At 41.4% G+C, this 20,092-nt stretch overlaps 1 protein-coding gene across 1 annotated transcript in view; it reads left to right on the top strand.

Annotated features, from left to right (window-relative positions):
- The window catches only part of LOC126094467 (cytochrome P450 6j1-like), a 138,231-nt gene that overhangs the window by 46,030 nt on the left and 72,109 nt on the right, over nucleotides 1-20,092 (top strand). Inside the window, exon 4 of the mRNA XM_049908855.1 lies at nucleotides 15,654-15,787. Coding sequence (XP_049764812.1) covers nucleotides 15,654-15,787 — 134 coding nt within the window. The remainder of the gene's footprint in view (nucleotides 1-15,653; nucleotides 15,788-20,092) is intronic.

Genomic DNA, 20,092 nt, shown 5'->3' with positions numbered 1-20,092 from the left:
TCAGTAACCACGAGGCAGTTGTCGGAACAATGGTTGCAGAAGAAGGGAACTAAAATAATCAGGAAAGCAGAAATACCGAAACACGATTTTCAAATGTTCCTTTAGAATCGTGGATTTAGGAGTAATACTCTAGTTCACGATTTACATTGTCTGCTAACTAGATAAAGAGGCAGTAATGTCATATCTTAGGGTCTAAATTAGGACTGGCTAGATATTTGGTACTGGGATGTCCTTCAGCCTAGCGGAATCAATGCAAAACAGTCCTTTAGGTTAAGTCAATTGTTCTGTAAAGCCGCCTTGACAGTTCATTATCTCATGCGACTGTACTGACCATAAAATCAAGTTCGACCATCTTAACATATTTGCAGACATGCATCTTTTCTTGCATTTTATGTGTATCCGAATAGTCTTCTTCTAGCATGTTGTGTTAAGGGTAAACTCAACTTGTAGAATATCTTTAATTCTGATCAATAAAATTCATTGTTATTTTGTAATTAATGTAAAAAATACGTTGTAGTAATGGTCTAAATTCGAGCTATTAACGTATCAAAAGTAGGCAGCACGTATGGTCGCAGATTTGTGTCAGCCATGTGAGAACATGTTTTGTACAGTACGAAACACCTAAGACTGCTACATGTTCGGTTTTCACAGTTTTGACTAATAAACAGATTGCGATAATACTTGAAATGTGTGATTTTTGTGGAAACATACTCTTTTTTAAATGGAACAATGTCTATTGAAGTTAACAAACTAAAAGTAGGGTAAATTAGAATGTCTGTGGTGTTTTGTTGCAGGAATATAGTGCGAGTCGTTTACAAGATATCATATTTTGAAAAGCTTCCACACTGATATTCTTTGTGCCATACAACCTACGTAGTTGCTAGGTACGATATTTTTGTGTTTGCTTACAATGAGCTTGTGTCTTCCTTGAGTCCAATGCGTGTTGCCAAACAGTTGGTGTATGGCGGTTACAATTTAACCCCTCCCCCTTCCTGCTTGAAGCTATTGTCCACAATAAGCAAACTCTTCTCCTCTTTTCTGAAGATTTGAGAGGCGCAAGATTACAATAAACTTTCTAGTTTACTTAGCTTTTTATGTAGAGTTGGCTTCTTGTCTAAGGTTCTGATTCTTGACCTATAGCCAAATTCTGGACCATTTTGTCAATATGACTGTCCTGTGCCGTTTTTGATCTAGAACACCGAAAACAAAGGCAAAATATATCCTGTACGGCAAGGGGGAAAAATGGAACAAAACAACTAAATAGGTATGACCAAGGCGATTAGCGCAGCCACAGATCAAACTGTGGGGACAATTCTCTCAAAGAGTTCCCATCCACTTTAGATAGTCCTATCCTAGTAATATCTGACGTGTCAGCCAGATTCATTTATTAACCTCAACCAAACAGATCTACTTCATCGCTGTTAGTACTTACGACTTGCGACATCGCTCCTGTTCCATTGGCAAACAATGTAAAAGCAACAATATACGTAAAGCCGTACGATCTGTCCTGATAACTGGCACTCCTTTCTAAACGATTTTACAAAAGGGTGTTACTGGGAAAAATATTTACTAATCCTCCGAAACGAAACGCTGTGAAAAATAAAATTAAGTTTGAAAAAGAGTTTGAAATCTCGTCCAAGAAAGGGAAGGTTGAGAGAATAAAAGGAGAAGAAGAAGTACAAATGGTAATGGACGAAGAAAAGCAAGATTATAGTTCACAAGAGTCACAGATAGATGAACCGCCCACGGCACTCGTTGATGAGGAGTTGAGTGATTTACACTTTCCTACTGGAGAAAACAAGCCAGACACTGATGTAGAATGAACTTTTTGTGAAGGAAACTTTTCCGATGGCGTGTGCGGAGATTTGTGCTTTGTGCACAGTCTGTGTAAAAAGTGGGCGCACAACAAATGGGCAAGTGCTGACAGAAACATTTATGTATATGACTTTTGTCAAGGGAATAGCATGTTTGACGTTATGTGAGCACATTTTTTGAGAATCTACAATGATATAAGAAAAAAATGCCATATTATTTTTCAATCACTTTATAAAATGTTTCTAATTTTTCTTCTATAAACAAATAATTTTCATGAATTTTACTAGTTTTCTTTTTTCAGTTACATCTTTATTTTTAGGACTAGCCCAAATGTAGATCACATCTCTAAGTTGGGTCAAATAAACAACTTTTTTTTTAAATCCAAAAAATGAAAAAAACGGTGAGGGTATGTTACATTTCACCACAATGGTACAAAGCAGGACGCTTCAAAGTATTGTTTATTGCAATTTCCTTTCATTTATTTTCATCAGAACGAAACATATGTTTTAAGAAGTATATGGCAGCCAAATTTAGACCGATTCCTGTAACTGAAACGTTTATGTCTGGGCGGGAGCATGTGGAGGAATAGGTATAAGCCTACTAGGACAATTCGTGAGAGTAAAATTTTCCGTGTTAACAGTCTCTGCAAAGTAAGTTGTTAGGAAACAGCGAATACGGCACAATACATGTAAAACAATGGAAAAGGCTACATATAGATGCTAAATGAAACGGTTTTGTTCGAAACAGCAGTGTCTGTGTTACTAAGAACACAATGCATGTTCCTTCGGTCACGCATGTTCGAGGGAACATTGCATCGCACTTCTTAATAATACGGGTACTGCTATTTCGTATTTACTCGACTGTACCAGGCCCACGACTCTCAACAAATATGTCCTCCCTGGACAGCAATATAGGTTACGTATAAGTGCAGCTCGTTCCACATGAGCGACTACATATGGTAGTGAGGGTATGGCCAAGATTCGTGCACGGATGACCGAAGCAGTTGCTGGCGTGGTAGCTCAGCGTGTGCGGTCAGAGAGCTGGCTGGCCTCTGTAATAAAAGAAACTGAGTGAAAGGATTCTTGTGTTGGCAGAAGAGTCAACACCGTGTTGCTAGAGGAGGCCGAAATGCACGCGTTAAAGCTCACGCAGGCTGGCGTGAGGTCTGGAACTGTTAAGGGAATTATAGTAGCAAATAAAGTACGTAGTTGATGTAATACTTAACTTTAATCCATAATTGGAGAACCTCGCTCTTGACGGTACGTTAATAACAATCTCAATATAAACTGGTAATGGCGCCTTGCTAAGTCGTAGCAAATGACGTAGCTGAAGGCTATGCTAACTATCGTCTCGGCAAATGAGAGCGTATTTGTCAGTGTAGCTTCGCTAGCAAAGTCGGCTGTACAACTGGGGCGAGTGCTAGGAAGTCTCTCTAGACCTGCCGTGTGGCGGCGCTCGGTCTGCAATCACTGACAGTGGCGACACGCAGGTCCGACGTTTACTAGCGGACCGCGGCCGGTTTAAAGGCTACCACCTAGCAAGTGTGGTGTCCGGCGGTGACACCACAAGGATCAACAACTAACTTCAACGGATGTCGTGTGACGTCCGCTATGACCAAATACAACGAAAAAATAAAAACATTTAAGGCGGTTGCTCGCGTAAAGTGGGAAATCCACGTTCGAATCCCACTCCGGTACAAATTTTCGCTGTCCTCATTCCAATATATAGCCGATGGTGGTTCATATTCGAAATTGCGAATACATTTTCAGAAACGATTTTGGATGTCAAATGAGCAATGCGGCAAGCCTTCATCTATTACTGTAGCAGAATCGTTCAGAAAGACCTCCCATAAAACCCACAGAAATACCGTTCATAAATAAAGGCTGTGAATAGTGTATCCAGGCACACACACACGCTACAAAATCTGGAGTTGAACATAGCGAAGCAAAATTAGAAATGTTGGATTCAGTTTTCAAATGTTCCTTTACAAAACAAGATCTTGTGGTACCGCTCTATTTTAATTGTCACATCACTGTAAAGATCAGAGATACACATAAATATTAGGACCGCTACCGTCGAGGAACGGCTGAAGTTGCTAAAACTGAAAAATGCCCCAGAGCCTGACGGAATCCCCGTATGATTCTGCACAGAATTTACGGTTAATTTAGCGTCTCTGTTAACCTTAACATACCGTTGATCCCTCGAACAAAAAACTGTGCCTAGCTGTTGGAAGAAAGCACAGATCAGACCTTTCTGTAAGAAGTATAGCAGAAGAGATCCGCGAATCTATTGTACAATATTAGACTCTTAGAACATTTACGAAGCCCAGACGTTATGAGTTATGACGAACAGAAGGACTTTCTCGCGGCTGATTCGTATGGGTTCCGGAACAGAAATCGCAGTTTTCACATATGACGCCCTGCCAGTCAGGATCAGTGCAACTTATGTCCACAAATCACCTATGTTTTAGAAGGCATGGCTCGTGCGAAACTCAGCTTGCCTCACATGATATACTGCGAGCTATGGACGAAGGGCAACAAGCAGATTCCATATTTGTAGATTTCCGGAGAGCAATTGACATGGTGCCCCACTGCAAATTGTTAATGAATATAGGTTCCCAGGTATGTGTGTGGTTAGAAAACTTCTTAAGTAATACATCCCAGTGTGTTGTCCTCGACAGAGAGTGTTCATCATAGACAAGGGTATAGTCAGGAGGGCACCAGGTAAGTGTTATATGCCGCTATTATTTTCTGTATACATAAATGATCCGACAGACAGGGTGGGCAACAACCTGTGGTTGTTTGCTGATGATGTCGTGGTGTACGGTAAGGTGTCGAAGTTGACTGATTGTGGGAGGATGCAAGACAGTTAGATAAAATTTCTATTTGGTGTGATGAATGGTAGCTAGCTCCAAATGTGAAAAAATGCAAATTAATGTATATGAGTAGGAAAAGAAACCCATAATGTTCGGATACAGCAATACGGACGTAACGTGCAAAGCGATATAAAATTGAACGAGTATGCAAGGATTGTAATAGGGAAGAGTAATTGTCGACTTAGCTTTATTGGGAGAATGTTGGGAAAGTGTGGTTCATCTGTAAAGGAGGACGCATATAGGACTCTGGTGTGACCTGTTCCTGAGTACTGCTCGAGTGTTTGGTATACGTATCAGGTCGGATTCAAGGAAGACATCGAAAAAAATCAGAGGCACGTTGCTTGATTTGGTACCGGTGGTTTCGAACAACACGCAAGTGTTACGGAGACGGTTCGGAAACTCAAATGGAAATCCCTGGGAGAAGACGACGTTCTTTTCGAGGTATACTGTTGAAAAAATTTAGAGAACCGGCATTTGTAACTGAGTGCAGAACGATTCTAATGTCGCCAACATGTATTTCACGTTAGGACGAAGAAGATCAGATATGAGAAATTAGCGCTCACACGGCAGCATGTAAATAGTCGTTTTTTCCTCGCTTTGTTTGTGATTGTAACAGGAAAGGAAATGATTGGTAGCGATATACGGTACCCTCCGTCACGTACCATACAACAATACGAGGCTGAAATAGAAGGGAGAACCGATAGAGGTATTCAAGGTACCCTCCGCCACACACCGTCAGGTGGCTTGCGGAGTATGGTGGCTTATGGATTATGTATATAGAGATAGATGTAGAATCTAGTGGGCGCAGTATTTTTCTTGACTTGGGAAATGCATATGAGCCAGTTCAAATCAATGTTTAGTTACGACGATGTGGTGTATCAAACTAAATTTCGTCTGCATTTAAGATTTCTTGGTGGAGAGGTTGCAGCATCTTGTTATGCCACTCTCTTCAGACAGTCAGAATTATGTCAGTGGCGACACAGAGGCTTCAGTGGTTCGGATGCGATTACTACTTGCCATTGCATTTACGGGTGATCTTATTGTGCCTACAAGCAGGCAACAAGATAATCAGCTCCCAATAAAATTTTCTGGGTCTGTGACCGTATTGTCATTGTATAAAATTTCCGACGTTTCTGTCACAGCTTGCAAAGAAAACGAGCGTCATGAGGAAGGCCACTTGCAATAATGGGCGAGGTTTTACACACCGACAATGCGGTTACAGACCCAAAAGAATTTTATTGACTGTGCAATGGCCGCGGAAGCCTATGCTTACATTTGAGATCAATAACTGTTTCTCCAAGCAACCGTCAAACTTTTACCGACATGCTGTTGCTTGTAGCACTCATTTAAAATGTCTGAAAATGCCGCCTAAATAGTAGGACCACGTGGTCTGGAGACTGACTTAGTCAGCTGCTAAAAGTGTGTCTTGACGTCAGAAGAAGTGAGGTCGAGCTCTTGCTGTGAGGTTTCAAAGAAAACCCTGGTACATTCATGAGCGAAGGACCATTTGCGGTTAGCACAAAGAGCTCTTTTACAACGGGAACAGAGGTCTTGGTGAAAATCACTAACTTTTAAATTAATTGTAATTACGACCAGCGAAAATTGTCTTCAGCACCTGCACACCGGGGCATAATTACTTTCAGTCTGCGGTCTCTCGTCCGCCATTGTAATACACATAAAATCATGAATCATAGTAAAACTTAAATCACGTTGTAACGCTTGTGTTGAAATAGGTATCGAATATTCCTGATACGATGCAATATACCACAAGACGTGAAGTCTGGGGAGAATTGTACCGGAAAGTTCAAGCGTGGCATTTTGCTGACGTGAAATGGCAACACCCACCTGGAAACAACGTCCTCGTCTGCTATTGGCTAAGCACGGCTCTGCTACATATACAGGGTTATTACAAATGATTGAAGCGATTTCACAGCTCTACAATAACTTTATTACTTGAGATATTTTCACAATGCTTTGCACACACATACAAAAACTCAAAAAGTTTTTTTAGGCATTCACAAATGTTCGATATGTGCCCATTTAGGGATTCGGCAGACATCAAGCCGATAATCAAGTTCCTCCCACACTCGGCGCAGCATGTCCCCATCAATGAGTTCGAAAGCATCGTTGATGCGAGCTCGCAGTTCTGGCACGTTTCTTGGTAGAGGAGGTTTAAACACTGAATCTTTCACATAACCCCACCGAAAGAAATCGCATGGGGTTCAGTCGGGAGAGCGTGGAGGCCACGACATGAATTGCTGTTCATGATCTCCACCACGGCCGATCCATCGGTTTTCCAATCTCCTGTTTAAGAAATGCCGAACATCATGATGGAAGTGCGGTGGAGCACCATCCTGTTGAAAGATGAAGTCGGCGCTGTCGGTCTCCAGTTGTGGCATGAGCCAATTTTCCAGCATGTCCAGATACACGTGTCCTGTAACGTTTTTTTCGCAGAAGAAAAAGGGGCCGTAAACTTTAAACCGTGAGATTGCACAAAACACGTTAACTTTTGGTGAATTGCGAATTTGCTGCACGAATGCGTGAGGATTCTCTACCGCCCAGATTCGCACATTGTGTCTGTTCACTTCACCATTAAGAAAAAATGTTGCTTCATCACTGAAAACAAGTTTCGCACTGAACGCATCCTCTTCCATGAGCTGTTGCAACCGCGCCGAAAATTCAAAGCGTTTGACTTTGTCATCGGGTGTCAGGGCTTGTAGCAATTGTAAACGGTAAGGCTTCTGCTTTAGCCTTTTCCGTAAGATTTTCCAAACCGTCGGCTGTGGTACGTTTAGCTCCCTGCTTGCTTTATTCGTCGACTTCCGCGGGCTACGCGTGAAACTTGCCCGCACGCGTTCAACCGTTTCTTCGCTCACTGCAGGCCGACCCGTTGATTTCCCCTTACAGAGGCATCCAGAAGCTTTAAACTGCGCATACCATCGCCGAATGGAGTTAGCAATTGGTGGATATTTGTTGAACTTCGTCCTGAACTGTCGTTGCACTGTTATGACTGACTGATGTGAGTGCATTTCAAGCACGACATACGCTTTCTCGGCTCCTGTCGCCATTTTGTCTCACTGCGCTCTCGAGCGCTCTGGCGGAAGAAACCTGAAGTGCGGCTTCAACCGAAAAAAACTTTAGAAGTTTTTCTACGTATCTGTAGTGTGTCGTGACCATATGTCAATGAATGGATGGCTCAAATGGCTCTGAGCACTATGGGACTTAACATCTGTGGTCATCAGTCCCCTAGAACTTAGAACTACTTAAACCTAACTAACCTAAGGACATCACACACATCCACGCCCGAGGCAGGATTCGAACCTGCGACCATAGCAATCGCGCGGTTCCGGACTGAGCGCCTAAACCGCTAGACCACCGCGGCCGATCAATGAATGGAGCTACAGTGAATTTATGAAATCGCTTCAATCATTTGTAATAGCCATGTAGTAGCACAAAAATTCTTATGCTGTGATTGGCTAAAACGTTCGAGGCAGAAGCTCCCTTCTGTCATTAGGAACTCGTGCTTTCTTTGCTGGTATCGCTAGTCTCTTAGTGATGGTCACAGTAGGAAGTCGTATCGGTGTTGGCTGTCATCAGCGGCTCTAAAATAATTTTAAATGTTTATTACAGAGAATATCGAAATTATAGACAAAATAAACAGTTGCAATGATGATGGAAACAGTTGTTACGGAATATCGCATTATCGGATTAATGTACCAGCAACTGATATGTATGACTGTAATCAAAGAGAGCAGATATAAATTTTGTTTGAACAAGGATCTGTGGCAAGACTTACAGACGGTAGTAAAATTTGTCATCCTGTAAAAAATATGATGCGCTCTTTGCTGCAGAGTTGCTCCTCAGTTTCCTGCACTTTTAATTCATCACCGCTACAACATCTCTCCACAATATTGTGCTATTGTCTGCTGCGAGAGGGGCATATTTAGAAGATATCATGGAAAGAGTCCTCTAGAAGACTTGGGCGAGCTACGACGGATTTGTAAATTTCCAACCACAGTCTTCGCTTGTGTTGCTTGTCCGTTTCAACGAGACACTTGAGCACATACTTGTTAACACAAGGGGAACGTTGTAACTCAGTAATATCATAATCAGGCTTGTTAATGTTTAATTAACCTAATTCTTATCTGCCATTATTAGACAGTATCTCTCTCGTTCGCCCACAGTTACGGGCTTAATTTCTTAAGTTTCATACGTGTTCTGTGTGGTTTTCCTTAGCTGATTAAGCGTCATCTCCTGGTCCAGTAGTAACTATCTTGTACTCAGGCAACTTATGTCACCTATTTTCTTGTCTCTTTACCATGTTCAGTCTTGTGAGCTTCATCACCGCGCGTGTTTATCAAAATATGTATATGTAATTGAGACTGTTGTCAAACCTTGTTTAAGTGGAGACGTGCTACTCCTTCCATTCTTAGTGTATTGTCATGTCTTGTCTACTCCAGTGAGTGCTTGAAGACAAGGTCAAAGTACGCCTGTAGTAAAAGGTGAATACGATGTTCTAGGTGTAGTCAGGGCAGGAAGCGGTTTTACCGTTTCGTAATTTCTCTTTGGTTGTAGAGTGAGCGACAGATCTATAAGTAACTTCAGGTGTACGGCAGGGAAGGAACACTTGTTGTTTATGTTGAAAATCAATAACTTTGCCAGCGATACAAATAATAACCTCAGAAATTTTGCTGATTATCCAATTTCCTGTAATTAAATATAGTCTGAAAAATGCTGTACAAATATTGTCAGATCTTCCAAAAATTTCAAAATGGTGGCAATATTATCGACTCGCTTTAAATGTTCAGAACTAAAAAAAAGAAAGTGATATCTTGCGACAACAATACCAGTGAGTCACGAGTGGCGTCAGTTAACTCATACAAATACCTGGGTATACATATTTACAGGGATAAAAAAATGGTTCAAATGGCTCTGAGCGCTATGGAACTTAACATCTATGGTCATCAGTCCCCTAGAACTTAGAACTACTTAAACCTAACTAACCCAAGGACAGTACACAACAGCCAGTCATCACGAGGCAGAGAAAATCCCTGACCCCGCGGGGAATCGAACCCGGGAACGCTACCGCACGACCACGAGCTGCGGACTTTTACAGGGATACGAAATAGAATAATCACACAGGGTACATGGAGCAAGTGGTATACTTGGATTTGGTGGTAGGATGATGGAAAAATGCAATCAGTCTATAAATGAAATTTCGTACCCATCTCTGAAAATTGATCAGCTGCCTGCAACCTATACCAAATGGAGCTATCAGGTAACATTTAACGTATCCAAAGTAGGACAGCACGTATGGTCACAGGTTTGTTTCAGCCAAGTGGGAACATATTTTAAACAGGATGAAACACCTAAAACTTGCACCGCAAATATTGTGGAAATGGAAAGCTCTACTGATGTGTGGTTTTCACAGAATGGATTGCTATTCAGCGTCTCGTATTTTTAACTAATAAAAACATTGTGATAATACTTAAAAAGTGTGTTTTTGTGGAAACATACTCTTTTTAAATGGAACAATGTCTATTGACGTTAACAAACTAAAAGTAGGGTAAATTAGAATGTCTGTGGCGTTTGTTGTAGGAGTCTAGTGCGAGTCGTTTACGAGATATCGTATTTTGAAAAGCTTCCACACTGATATTCTTAATGCCATACAACCTGCTTAGTTGCTAGGTACGATATTTTTGTGTTTCCTTACAATGTGCTTGTTTCTTCCTTTAGTTCATTGCGAGTTGCTAGTCAGTTAGTGTATGGCGGTTATAATTTATCCTCTCCTTCCTACTTGCAGCTATTGTCCGCAATAAGCGAAATCTTTTCTGAAGAGTTGAGAGGAGTAACATTACAATAAACTTTCTAGTTTTCTTAGCTTTTTACGTGGAGTTGACTCCAGTTCTTCTTGTGTAGGATTCTGATTCTTGAAGCTGAAAAAGTCACGTTTTAGATCCTCACTGTTTGATTGATCTAAATAAATTTGAAGATTGTTGTTGCCGAATTTATGTTGTTATGTTGTCACACTTTAGTATATCATACAGTCTTTTGATTTTTCACATTAACAAAGCCGAAATTACATAGTTCGCACAAAATACAAAAGTACGTCCGATCGCATCAGAGGCATGCTAACGACTGTCTCACTCAGCGGAAATAACAGTATTCGAATAAATATAGTAAACAGTGCAGGATTGCGTAATTAATAATAGAAATTTTAAGTGTATCAGTAATTCGTAATTTCAATTGTTTCTCAAGAAATAATTTGAAATGTACATTCAGATCTAGTACTTACCGATTATAACATCGAAACTAAATTTTTTTATAAAGTAATTCATTTTCACAAATTTTAGCTTCAAATATAACACACTGTGTATAAAATTACATGAAAGTTTTCAGAACAGCAACTGAAATAATATTGACCTGTCCAAAATTCGAAAAATATTACTGGTATCGACAACTACTGTCGAGGAAAAGTAATGCTAGAGGAGGACGTCCCGTTACACAGTCCAAGCTGTAGGTCGTGAGTGAACGATGGGATTTACCAATGCAGAAAAAGCCGACATGCTCATGGTGTATGGAGAGTGTAGGAAGAATGCAGTTCGTTCTTGAACGGTGCATGCAGCAGGATATCCCAATAAATGCCAACTATCTTGGTAATTATGTATCAACCTGTCCAAGCAGTTACGTGAAAGTGTATACGTGAAAGTGGTAATGCAACACCTAGACAACATAACAGAAGGACACAACTGACAACAGAAGAGGGGGAAATTACTGTTCTTGCTGCTGTTGAAGTTAAATCGCAAGTTAGATCCCGCGGAATCACACTAGGAAGTGGCATGAGTTAAGTAGGTGTTCTACGCATTCGTCATCGACATACGATGTGCGACAATAAAGAAATGAGACTGATGTGAAAAAAAATGTTGCTTACCATTTTAGTCAAGTTTAGTGTTATTTCCTTCAAAGTAGTCCCCTTCTGGTTGCACACACTTCTTCCAGCGCTTCCGTCATTGATGGTAACGTTTCTGGAACACATCTTCTGTAATATCCTCCAAGACCCTCGTCATAACTTTTTGGAAGTCATGTGTTGTTCGAAAATGGTGTCTCTTGACCGCCGTTTTGACTCTTGGAAATAGAAAAAAGTTCCACAGAGCGATATCTGGTGAATAAGGTGGCCGTGGTAGTACTGAAATTTGTTTTGAGGTTAAAAATTGCAGTACTGACAGAGTAGTATGATATGGCGCATTATCGCGAAGCAGAATCCAATTATCACTTCAGTTATTATTAGACGAACTGTTTCTCGATTGATGTTCAGTTCTTCAGCAATCATTTTCATGGATAATCTTCGATCAGATCGTACGAGTTCACGCACCCTGACAAAGTAGACATCCGTCCGTAAAGTTGATGGTCGTCCATTGCGGTCTTCATCTTCAACATTCGTTCTGCCTTCACGTAAACAATCTATGTCAACGGAAAACTTGAGCTCTTAACATAACCTTCTCTCCAAAAGCCTTCTGAAGCTTACCGTAAGTTGTCGTCGCGTTTTCACCCAATTTAACGCAAAAATTAATGGCAAACAATTGCGCAATATTATGCGGTTCTTTTCCGTGCCTAGAGACACAAACACGTGTTAACGTATTACAGCATAACTCACAACTGAGCAGTTGCATCGATGTGCCACTTGGACTAGAAGCAGCTTATAGACCAAGGTCAAAGACATTCTGTCTACGCAAGCCTGCAGGGTTGCCACATCTTGCAAAGAAAATCAGTCTCATTACTTTATTGTCGCACCTCGTAGGTTCCATCACTATTACCTTTCTGTTCACGAAGAGCTGCATGGAAACGATTATGAAAATCATCTTAACTTCTGTACATGCGCATTAAGGCGGGATACTCCAGATGTATCATATATCTCGTTTAGCTATGAAGACATTTACCAATCATGGCCAGGTAAACCACCGAAACATATACGAGGTGCATTCAAGTTCTAAGGCCTCCGATTTTTTTTCTAATTAACTACTCACCCGAAATCGATGAAACTGGCGTTACTTCTCGACGTAATCGCCCTGCAGACGTACACATTTTTCACAACGCTGACGCCATGATTCCAGGGCAGCGGCGAAGGCTTCTTTAGGAGTCTGTTTTGACCACTGGAAAATCGCTGAGGCAATAGCAGCACGGCTGGTGAATGTGCGGGGCCATGGAGAGTGTCTTTCATTGTTGGAAAAAGCCAAAAGTCACTAGGAGTCAGATCAGGTGAGTAAGGAGCATGAGGAATCACTTCAAAGTTGTTATCACGAAGAAACTGTTGCGTAACGTTAGCTCGATGTGCGGGTGTGTTGTCTTGGTGAAACAGCACACGTGCAGCCCTTCCTGGACGTTTTTGTTGCAGTGCAGGAAGGAATTTGTTCTTCAAAACATTTTCGTAGGATGCACCTGTTACCGTAGTGCCCTTTGGAACGCAATGGGTAAGGATTACGCCCTCGCTGTCCCAGAACATGGACGCCATCATTTTTTCAGCACTGGCGGTTACCCGAAATTTGGTGGCGGTGAATCTGTGTGCTTCCATTGAGCTGACTGGCGCTTTGTTTCTGGATTGAAAAATGGCATCCACATCTCATCCATTGTCACAACTGATGAAAAGAAAGTCCCATTCATGCTGTCGTTGCGCGTCAACATTGCTTGGCAACATGCCACACGGGTAGCCATGTGGTCGTCCGTCAGCATTCGTGGCACCCACCTGGATGACACTTTCCGCATTTTCAGGTCGTCAGGCAGGATTGTGTGCACAGAACCCACAGAAATGCCAACTCTGGAGGCGATCTGTTCAACATTCATTCGGCGATCCCCCAAAACAATTCTCTCCACTTTCTCGATCATGTCGTCAGACCGGCTTGTGCGAGCCCGAGGTTGTTTCAGTTTGTTGTCACACGATGTTCTGCCTTCATTAAACTGTCGCACCCACGAACGCACTTTCGACACATCCATAACTCCATCGTCACATGTCTCCTTCAACTGCCGATGAATTTCAATTGGTTTCACACCACGCAAATTCAGAAAACGAATGATTGCACGCTGTTTAAGTAAGGAAAACGTCGCCATTTTAAGTATTTAAAACAGTTCTCATTCTAGCCGCTGGCGGTAAAATTCCATCTGCCGTACGGTGCTGCCATCTCTGGGACGTATTGACAATGAACGCGGCCTCATTTTAAAACAATGCGCATGTTTCTATCTCTTTCCAGTCCGGAGAAAAAAAATCGGAGGCCTTAGAACTTGAATGCACCTCGTACTATTAGTTGACAATCCCCGTTGGCTTCGCCAGGTCGAACGTCAGCGTTCGTGGAATATGAACGTGTGGTGTGCGATAGTGAACTATCAAGTCATAGGCCCGTGTTTCATAGACGGAACACAGATCGTGCCAAGTATCACAGCCTCCTAACAGACCATGTTCCACGTGTGCTGCAAGGCGTTCCTCTGCAGACTAGGAGGAACCTTTGGTACCAACCAGAATTGTTTCCCCGGATCTGACGCATGTAGACTTCCTTCTACGCGAAGTCTGAAAGACGCTGTCTACAAGGACATATCACCTACACCCGATGGTAGGCAACGACGTATCACTGCTGCCTTCTCGGACATCTCCGCTAGACTAGAAGCATTCACTGCCGCTGCCGATGGTCGTTTTGAACACAGCTTGGGAAGGGCAGTTGTCTTGTTACTGGTCAGAATCCAAGTAACCAGTGTATGCACTTGTGGTGTTCTTTAGTGTGTGGTACCACAGGTTTTGTACATGTGTCGGTATGGGAGCTTTTCAAAGTGCGACATCTCGTAAATGACTCGCACTAGACTACTGCAATAAACACTGCTGACATTCTAATTTAGCCTATTTTAGTTTGTTAGCGTCAGTAGGCAATGTTGTATTTAAAAATTGTATGTTTCCACAAAAATACCCTTTCTAAGTATTATCACATTGTTTATTTGTTAAAAGTACGAGGCCCTGACTACCATTCTGTGAAACCCGCACATCAATAGCACTTTCCATATCCGCAATATTTGCGGTACAAGTTTCGGATGCTTCACACTGTACATTACTTTCTTAATGTCCAGTCTAATTTAACTAACATTCTGTTAATGCTAGCGAGTCATTACCCAGCTAGATAGCTAAACATTTATGGTAATTGTTAATGTACTTAATCTATGTAATTTACCTAAGAAACTACCTATCAAACGACCTCTCGCGACTCATTACTGTACATACAATGGATATTAAGCAAGTAATCAGACATACTTCATTTTCAGTCCTACCGACAATATTAAGTCTATAAGCAGAACTAACTTCAGAAGTTCGTTTCGGAATATATAAGAAAATTTTAAGTGTAATTTCCGATGTAAACAAGCACATATGTCGATCGCAGAGTGAATTATTCGGTGCGTCAGTGAAGCAGTGTTGCTAAAAGTGTGTGTGCTATACATATAAATATGACAAAATGAAATAAAAGCTGCAGATTAAAAGTAAGAGCGTCTAACTATCAATTAAATGCATTTAAAAATTGGGAAACATAATAGATAAACGGATTGTTATTTGGCACTGGGCAGCTGCAGCGTTCACAATGGACTGGATACTAACGTAGTGCTGATGAAGGCACAAATGTGTTATGTCAACTGAAGATGGGTCAAAGCCAGAAAGGCCTTTGGCCTAAATAGAGTTGTATAAAAAGTGGCTGATTGCTGTATTTCTCGAATAATTTAATTCACAGCCACACGGTTTAGCCACCACTGAAGTCGATAAATTAACATTGTTTCTGTGTTTTATCACACTGAATGTACGTTCAAACCTTTTACTTCATTTATGCAATAGATCCTCGCTGGTTACCGTTGCGTCTTATTCAGACTTGATTGAAAGGGAAAAGTCTGTAATTGAGCAATGAGAGGCTTTTTAGCTGGTAACAAATGTTGTTTGTCGCAGATGGAGAAAACTGAGGTCACAGTTAAGCCCGTCCTTCACAGCGAGCCGCCTGAAACCGATGTTCCTCTTGATGAAGGAAGTGTGTGACGTGCTGGTGCGGACCCTGCAGAAGGAGGGCTCCAATGCTGGAAAAGGTAAGGAACAGCCCTGGCGTGCCACAGTGATAATTTCTCTGGCGAGGAAAGAATAGCAGTGCATTGTTATCAGTCCAAAAAGTGCCTACACTGGATTCGTAAAAAAATAGAGAAAAATTAATATGGTGGTTTTAAAGCCTTAGGTGTATTACATCGTCTCCGTTTGCTTGAGTACGACGCACGGAAAGTTCATGCAACTATATGAAACTGCCAAAAAAGTCGTTCTTTCAGATATTGCCAGGCTCACACATCCAATTGGCTTAAGTGCCGGTTGTGCCCTGAAAGTGATGGCCCTTCGTGTGACTTTCTGCACATTGTCGTTTTTTAATGATTTCTCACAGAAAAGAATTTTCTACGTTTTGCATTTGAGATAAATAGCTGCAGGCGTCCACGCGTCGTTTTCTTTATTCAGGAGCCAAGGTGTAATGTGAGCGAGACAAGCTTTCCAAACACTTTTTTCTTCTCCCAAACATTCGGAAGAATAAGTCGAACACTTTATTTAAAGATGTTCCTTCACTGCGACTTATAGCATAACAGTTTGACACACTACGATCACATGTACACCCTTTGACACTGCCCGCTTGCAACTGACTGGCGAATGCACAACTTTTTTTTTTCTAAGTTGTTGATTGAAGCTATCACATTAGTGACTATGCTGAGATCGTTGGTACGCCAGGAATAAAATCAGTCTCGAAACGTTTGGATGTACCGCGTAGATACAGGGTGACAACTATTGAACTACATGAAAAAAACGTAAATTAGTAGAAAACTACGGCGTGCGCACACTTCATTCAACATATGAACGTCACTACAGACATTCGGATTTATGTTACGACATGTTCGATACGCCTGCTAACATTGACGATGATGTGGCGTAGACGAATTCTGCACGAGCCGCTACAGTGTCGGAACACCGATGCTATCGATGACCTCCTGAACGGCTGTTTTCCGCTCAGCAATTGTTGGGTTTATTGCTGTATAGCTTGTGTTCAACGTAGACCCATAAAAAGAAGACCCGGAGAATACGGCGGTCAATCGAGGCCCATGGCAATGGCCTCTAGATACCGCAGAGCCAGAATGCAGTCTCCAAAGTGCTCCTCAAGGACATCAAACTCTCTCCTACTTCTGTGGGACCTCGCTTCGTCTTGTACGAACCACATCTTGTCGAAATTAGGGTCACTTTGGATAATGGGGATGAAATCATCTTCCAAAACCTTCACATTCCGTTCGGCAGTTGTAAGTAGGCTGTTTAGATTTTTATATGGGTAATGCCACGTAGCGCTCTATATGAAAATCACTGGCTGTGCTGTGTGCAGTATGTGGCTAGTTTGCATTGTTGTCTGCCATTGTTGTCATGAACTGCTACAGCTGGATGTGAACAGCGCGTAGCGTTGGGCACTTGGAGGTGAGCCGCCAGCAGTGGTGGATGTGGGGAGAGAGATGGCGGAGTTTTGTAATACTGGATGTCAATTATGAATATTAAGGTAAATACATTGTTTGTTCTCTATTAATATCTTTCATTTGCTAACTATCCCTATCAGTAGTTAGTGCCTTCTGTAGTTTGAATCTTTTATTTAGCTGGCAGTAGTGGCGCTCGCTGTATTGCAGTAGTTCCAGTAATGAAGATTTTTGTGAGGTAAGTGATTTGTAAAAGGTATAGGTTAAAGTTAGTCAGGGCCATTGTTTTGTAGGGGTTATTGAAAGTCAGATTGCGTTGCGCTAAATAATATTGTGTGTCAGGTTAAGCACAGGCTTGTAAAATTGTTCTAAGTGGACGTTTCACATGTATAATTGTTCTAAGTGGACGTTTCACATGTATAAATTGTTCAAAGGGGACGTTTCATATGTCGACCCTTAGCCTAGGATACCTCACTGGAATCTTCTGATTTTTTCTTGTAGTTTGTGTATTTAATGTAGCTTTTGTTTATTGCTAGTGCGTAATTGTAGAGAGAATCTCCTGGGTAGTTGCAGACTTTCATTGTTGCACAGTAAAACAGTTGTGGCATGCATGTAGATTTGCACCAAGTATTTCGCAGCTGCAATTAACTAGATATTATTTTCAGTGCTATGTTAATGTGTTCTCTTATTTTTGCTATTCAAATTGTGCTTTTCTGTGTTATCGTGTGAAATATTGTGAAAATAATGGCGTGTGAAAAACGTAACACTCGACTCCAAAGTAAACTGAGAAATGACAGTGAAGACGAAAGCAGTGTGTTGGCCCCACCATGTAATGAGTTAACTAATATTCAAAGTAGTAATTTGGTAACTGTGCATAGGGAAATGGAGCGGGCGTCAGACAATGGCGTAGGCAGTGAAACAGGTAGTGAACAGGGAAGCATTATCGATCGATCGGTCGGCAACAGCTCGCCTCAGGAATCCGAAATGACAGGACACAATTTTGCAAATACTGTAGATTCAGGTTTTGCGTCCTCACCGTTTTCTCAAATGAGTCAAGACACATTTTCTGCTTGTCAAAATGTGAATGCTGCCGGTGAAAACGCACTGCCAAAAAGCATAGAGAAACAGATTCCAGACACTAATACATTATTATTGCAATTAATGCAACAAATGGAACAAAATCAGAGACAGATGGGACAAAATCTTCAAAAGTTAGACACAATGGAACAAAATCTTCTAAAGTTAGACACAATGGAACAAAAGCTTCAAAAGTTAGACTCAGTGGAACATATGCTTGAACAAACACGTGAAGATTTAACTACTGAGTTACATAAAATAGAATCGAAATGTCAGAAAGTCTGTAATGACGTAAAAACGCAAATTTGTGAGCATTTCCAACCTATTTTTTCGCGTCATGAGAATGTATTACAGAATCACGAAGCAGCCATAAAAGAGCTGCAAACCATTGTTCATGAAAATCATGAGACCTTGTGGGCTAAAATTGACTCAGTTGCATCTACCGATTCGGTTACGCAACTGGCAAAAACTCAGGAAAACTTAAAGAACACAGTAGATTCGATTTCAACACAAATGGACACTCTGAAACTTGGTTCAGAAAAACACACTGAGGAAATGTGTTCACTATCGGAGAAAGTAGCCGAACTTTCGGATCAGGTCACTAACTTATCTACAAAGGTAGATGATGATCTGAATGACACAAGACCCGTAGCCTTCACTGACACAGAAGACTATGAACAAATTAGAAAATTCAAACGAAATCAAAATCAAATCAATACACAGTACAAAAGAGAAATCCGGGAAGTACAAGATCAGTTGACACAGGTAATACAAGAATTACATATTTCAGAGGATACTCGCGCTCCAACACGGGAAGAGGAACTTAGAAACACGGAAAAGCCACAAAATAATAGCACAGGGCATTTCGGTAATTATGAAAGAAATTGGCAAGGTACACCGAATTTTGAGATGGAACCGCCGAAACGACGTAACAATGACCGATATGTGACTCGCCGACATGATGATTTTGACTATAAGCTGTTCATTACTACACGTAAATTCAAAACATTCAAGAATTCTGCCAACGACATTCATCCACAAGCGTGGCTCCATCAATTCTCTCATTGTTTTCCTCCCAACTGGTCATTAGAACACAGATTAGAATTTATGTGTGGCTACTTAGAAAATGAACCAGCTGTAAGAATGCGATCGGTCATTCACGATTGTCACAGTGAAGGAGAATTTTACCATGCGTTCCTCTCAGCATATTGGTCACAAGCTACACAAGATCGCGTAAAACATAGCATCATGATGATGAAACACTTTGAACAATCTGAATTTTCCAGTCTTGTCAAATATTTTGAAGACATGTTGCACAAGAATCAGTACCTATCAAACCCATACAGCCCCTCAGAACTCATCCGCATTTGCTTAATCAAACTGCCTGAACATTTACGACATATTATTTTGGCAGGACGTTGCAAAGACGACATTGAAGCTTTTCAGGGACTGTTACAAGAATTAGAAATTGACACAGACAGTCGCGGGATGCGAAAACAGGAAAACAATCACTACAGGTCACATCCGTCACAATTCCGTGACGACAGAAACGATAACTGGACGCGACAAGGCTATTCTCACCACACAAATCGTGACCAAAATAGACACCACCCGTATGACAACCGTTGGCAGAGTAGTAATAATTACAGGGAAAGATCACCTCTCCGCAGTAATGACTATCACAGAGACAATCAGAGAAACAGACAATATGGGAACCAAAATAATTATTATCAAGGGAGACAGGATAACTTCAGACGCAACGGTCCAGCGCGCAGTTACGATTCAGGAAGAAATTCTCGACCACGTGACCGACAAGAAAGATACTATCGA

This window comes from Schistocerca cancellata, chromosome 8 (assembly GCF_023864275.1).
Source record: "Schistocerca cancellata isolate TAMUIC-IGC-003103 chromosome 8, iqSchCanc2.1, whole genome shotgun sequence".
Lineage (NCBI taxonomy): Eukaryota > Metazoa > Arthropoda > Insecta > Orthoptera > Acrididae > Schistocerca > Schistocerca cancellata.
This window is presented reverse-complemented; position numbering and strand designations above follow the sequence as displayed.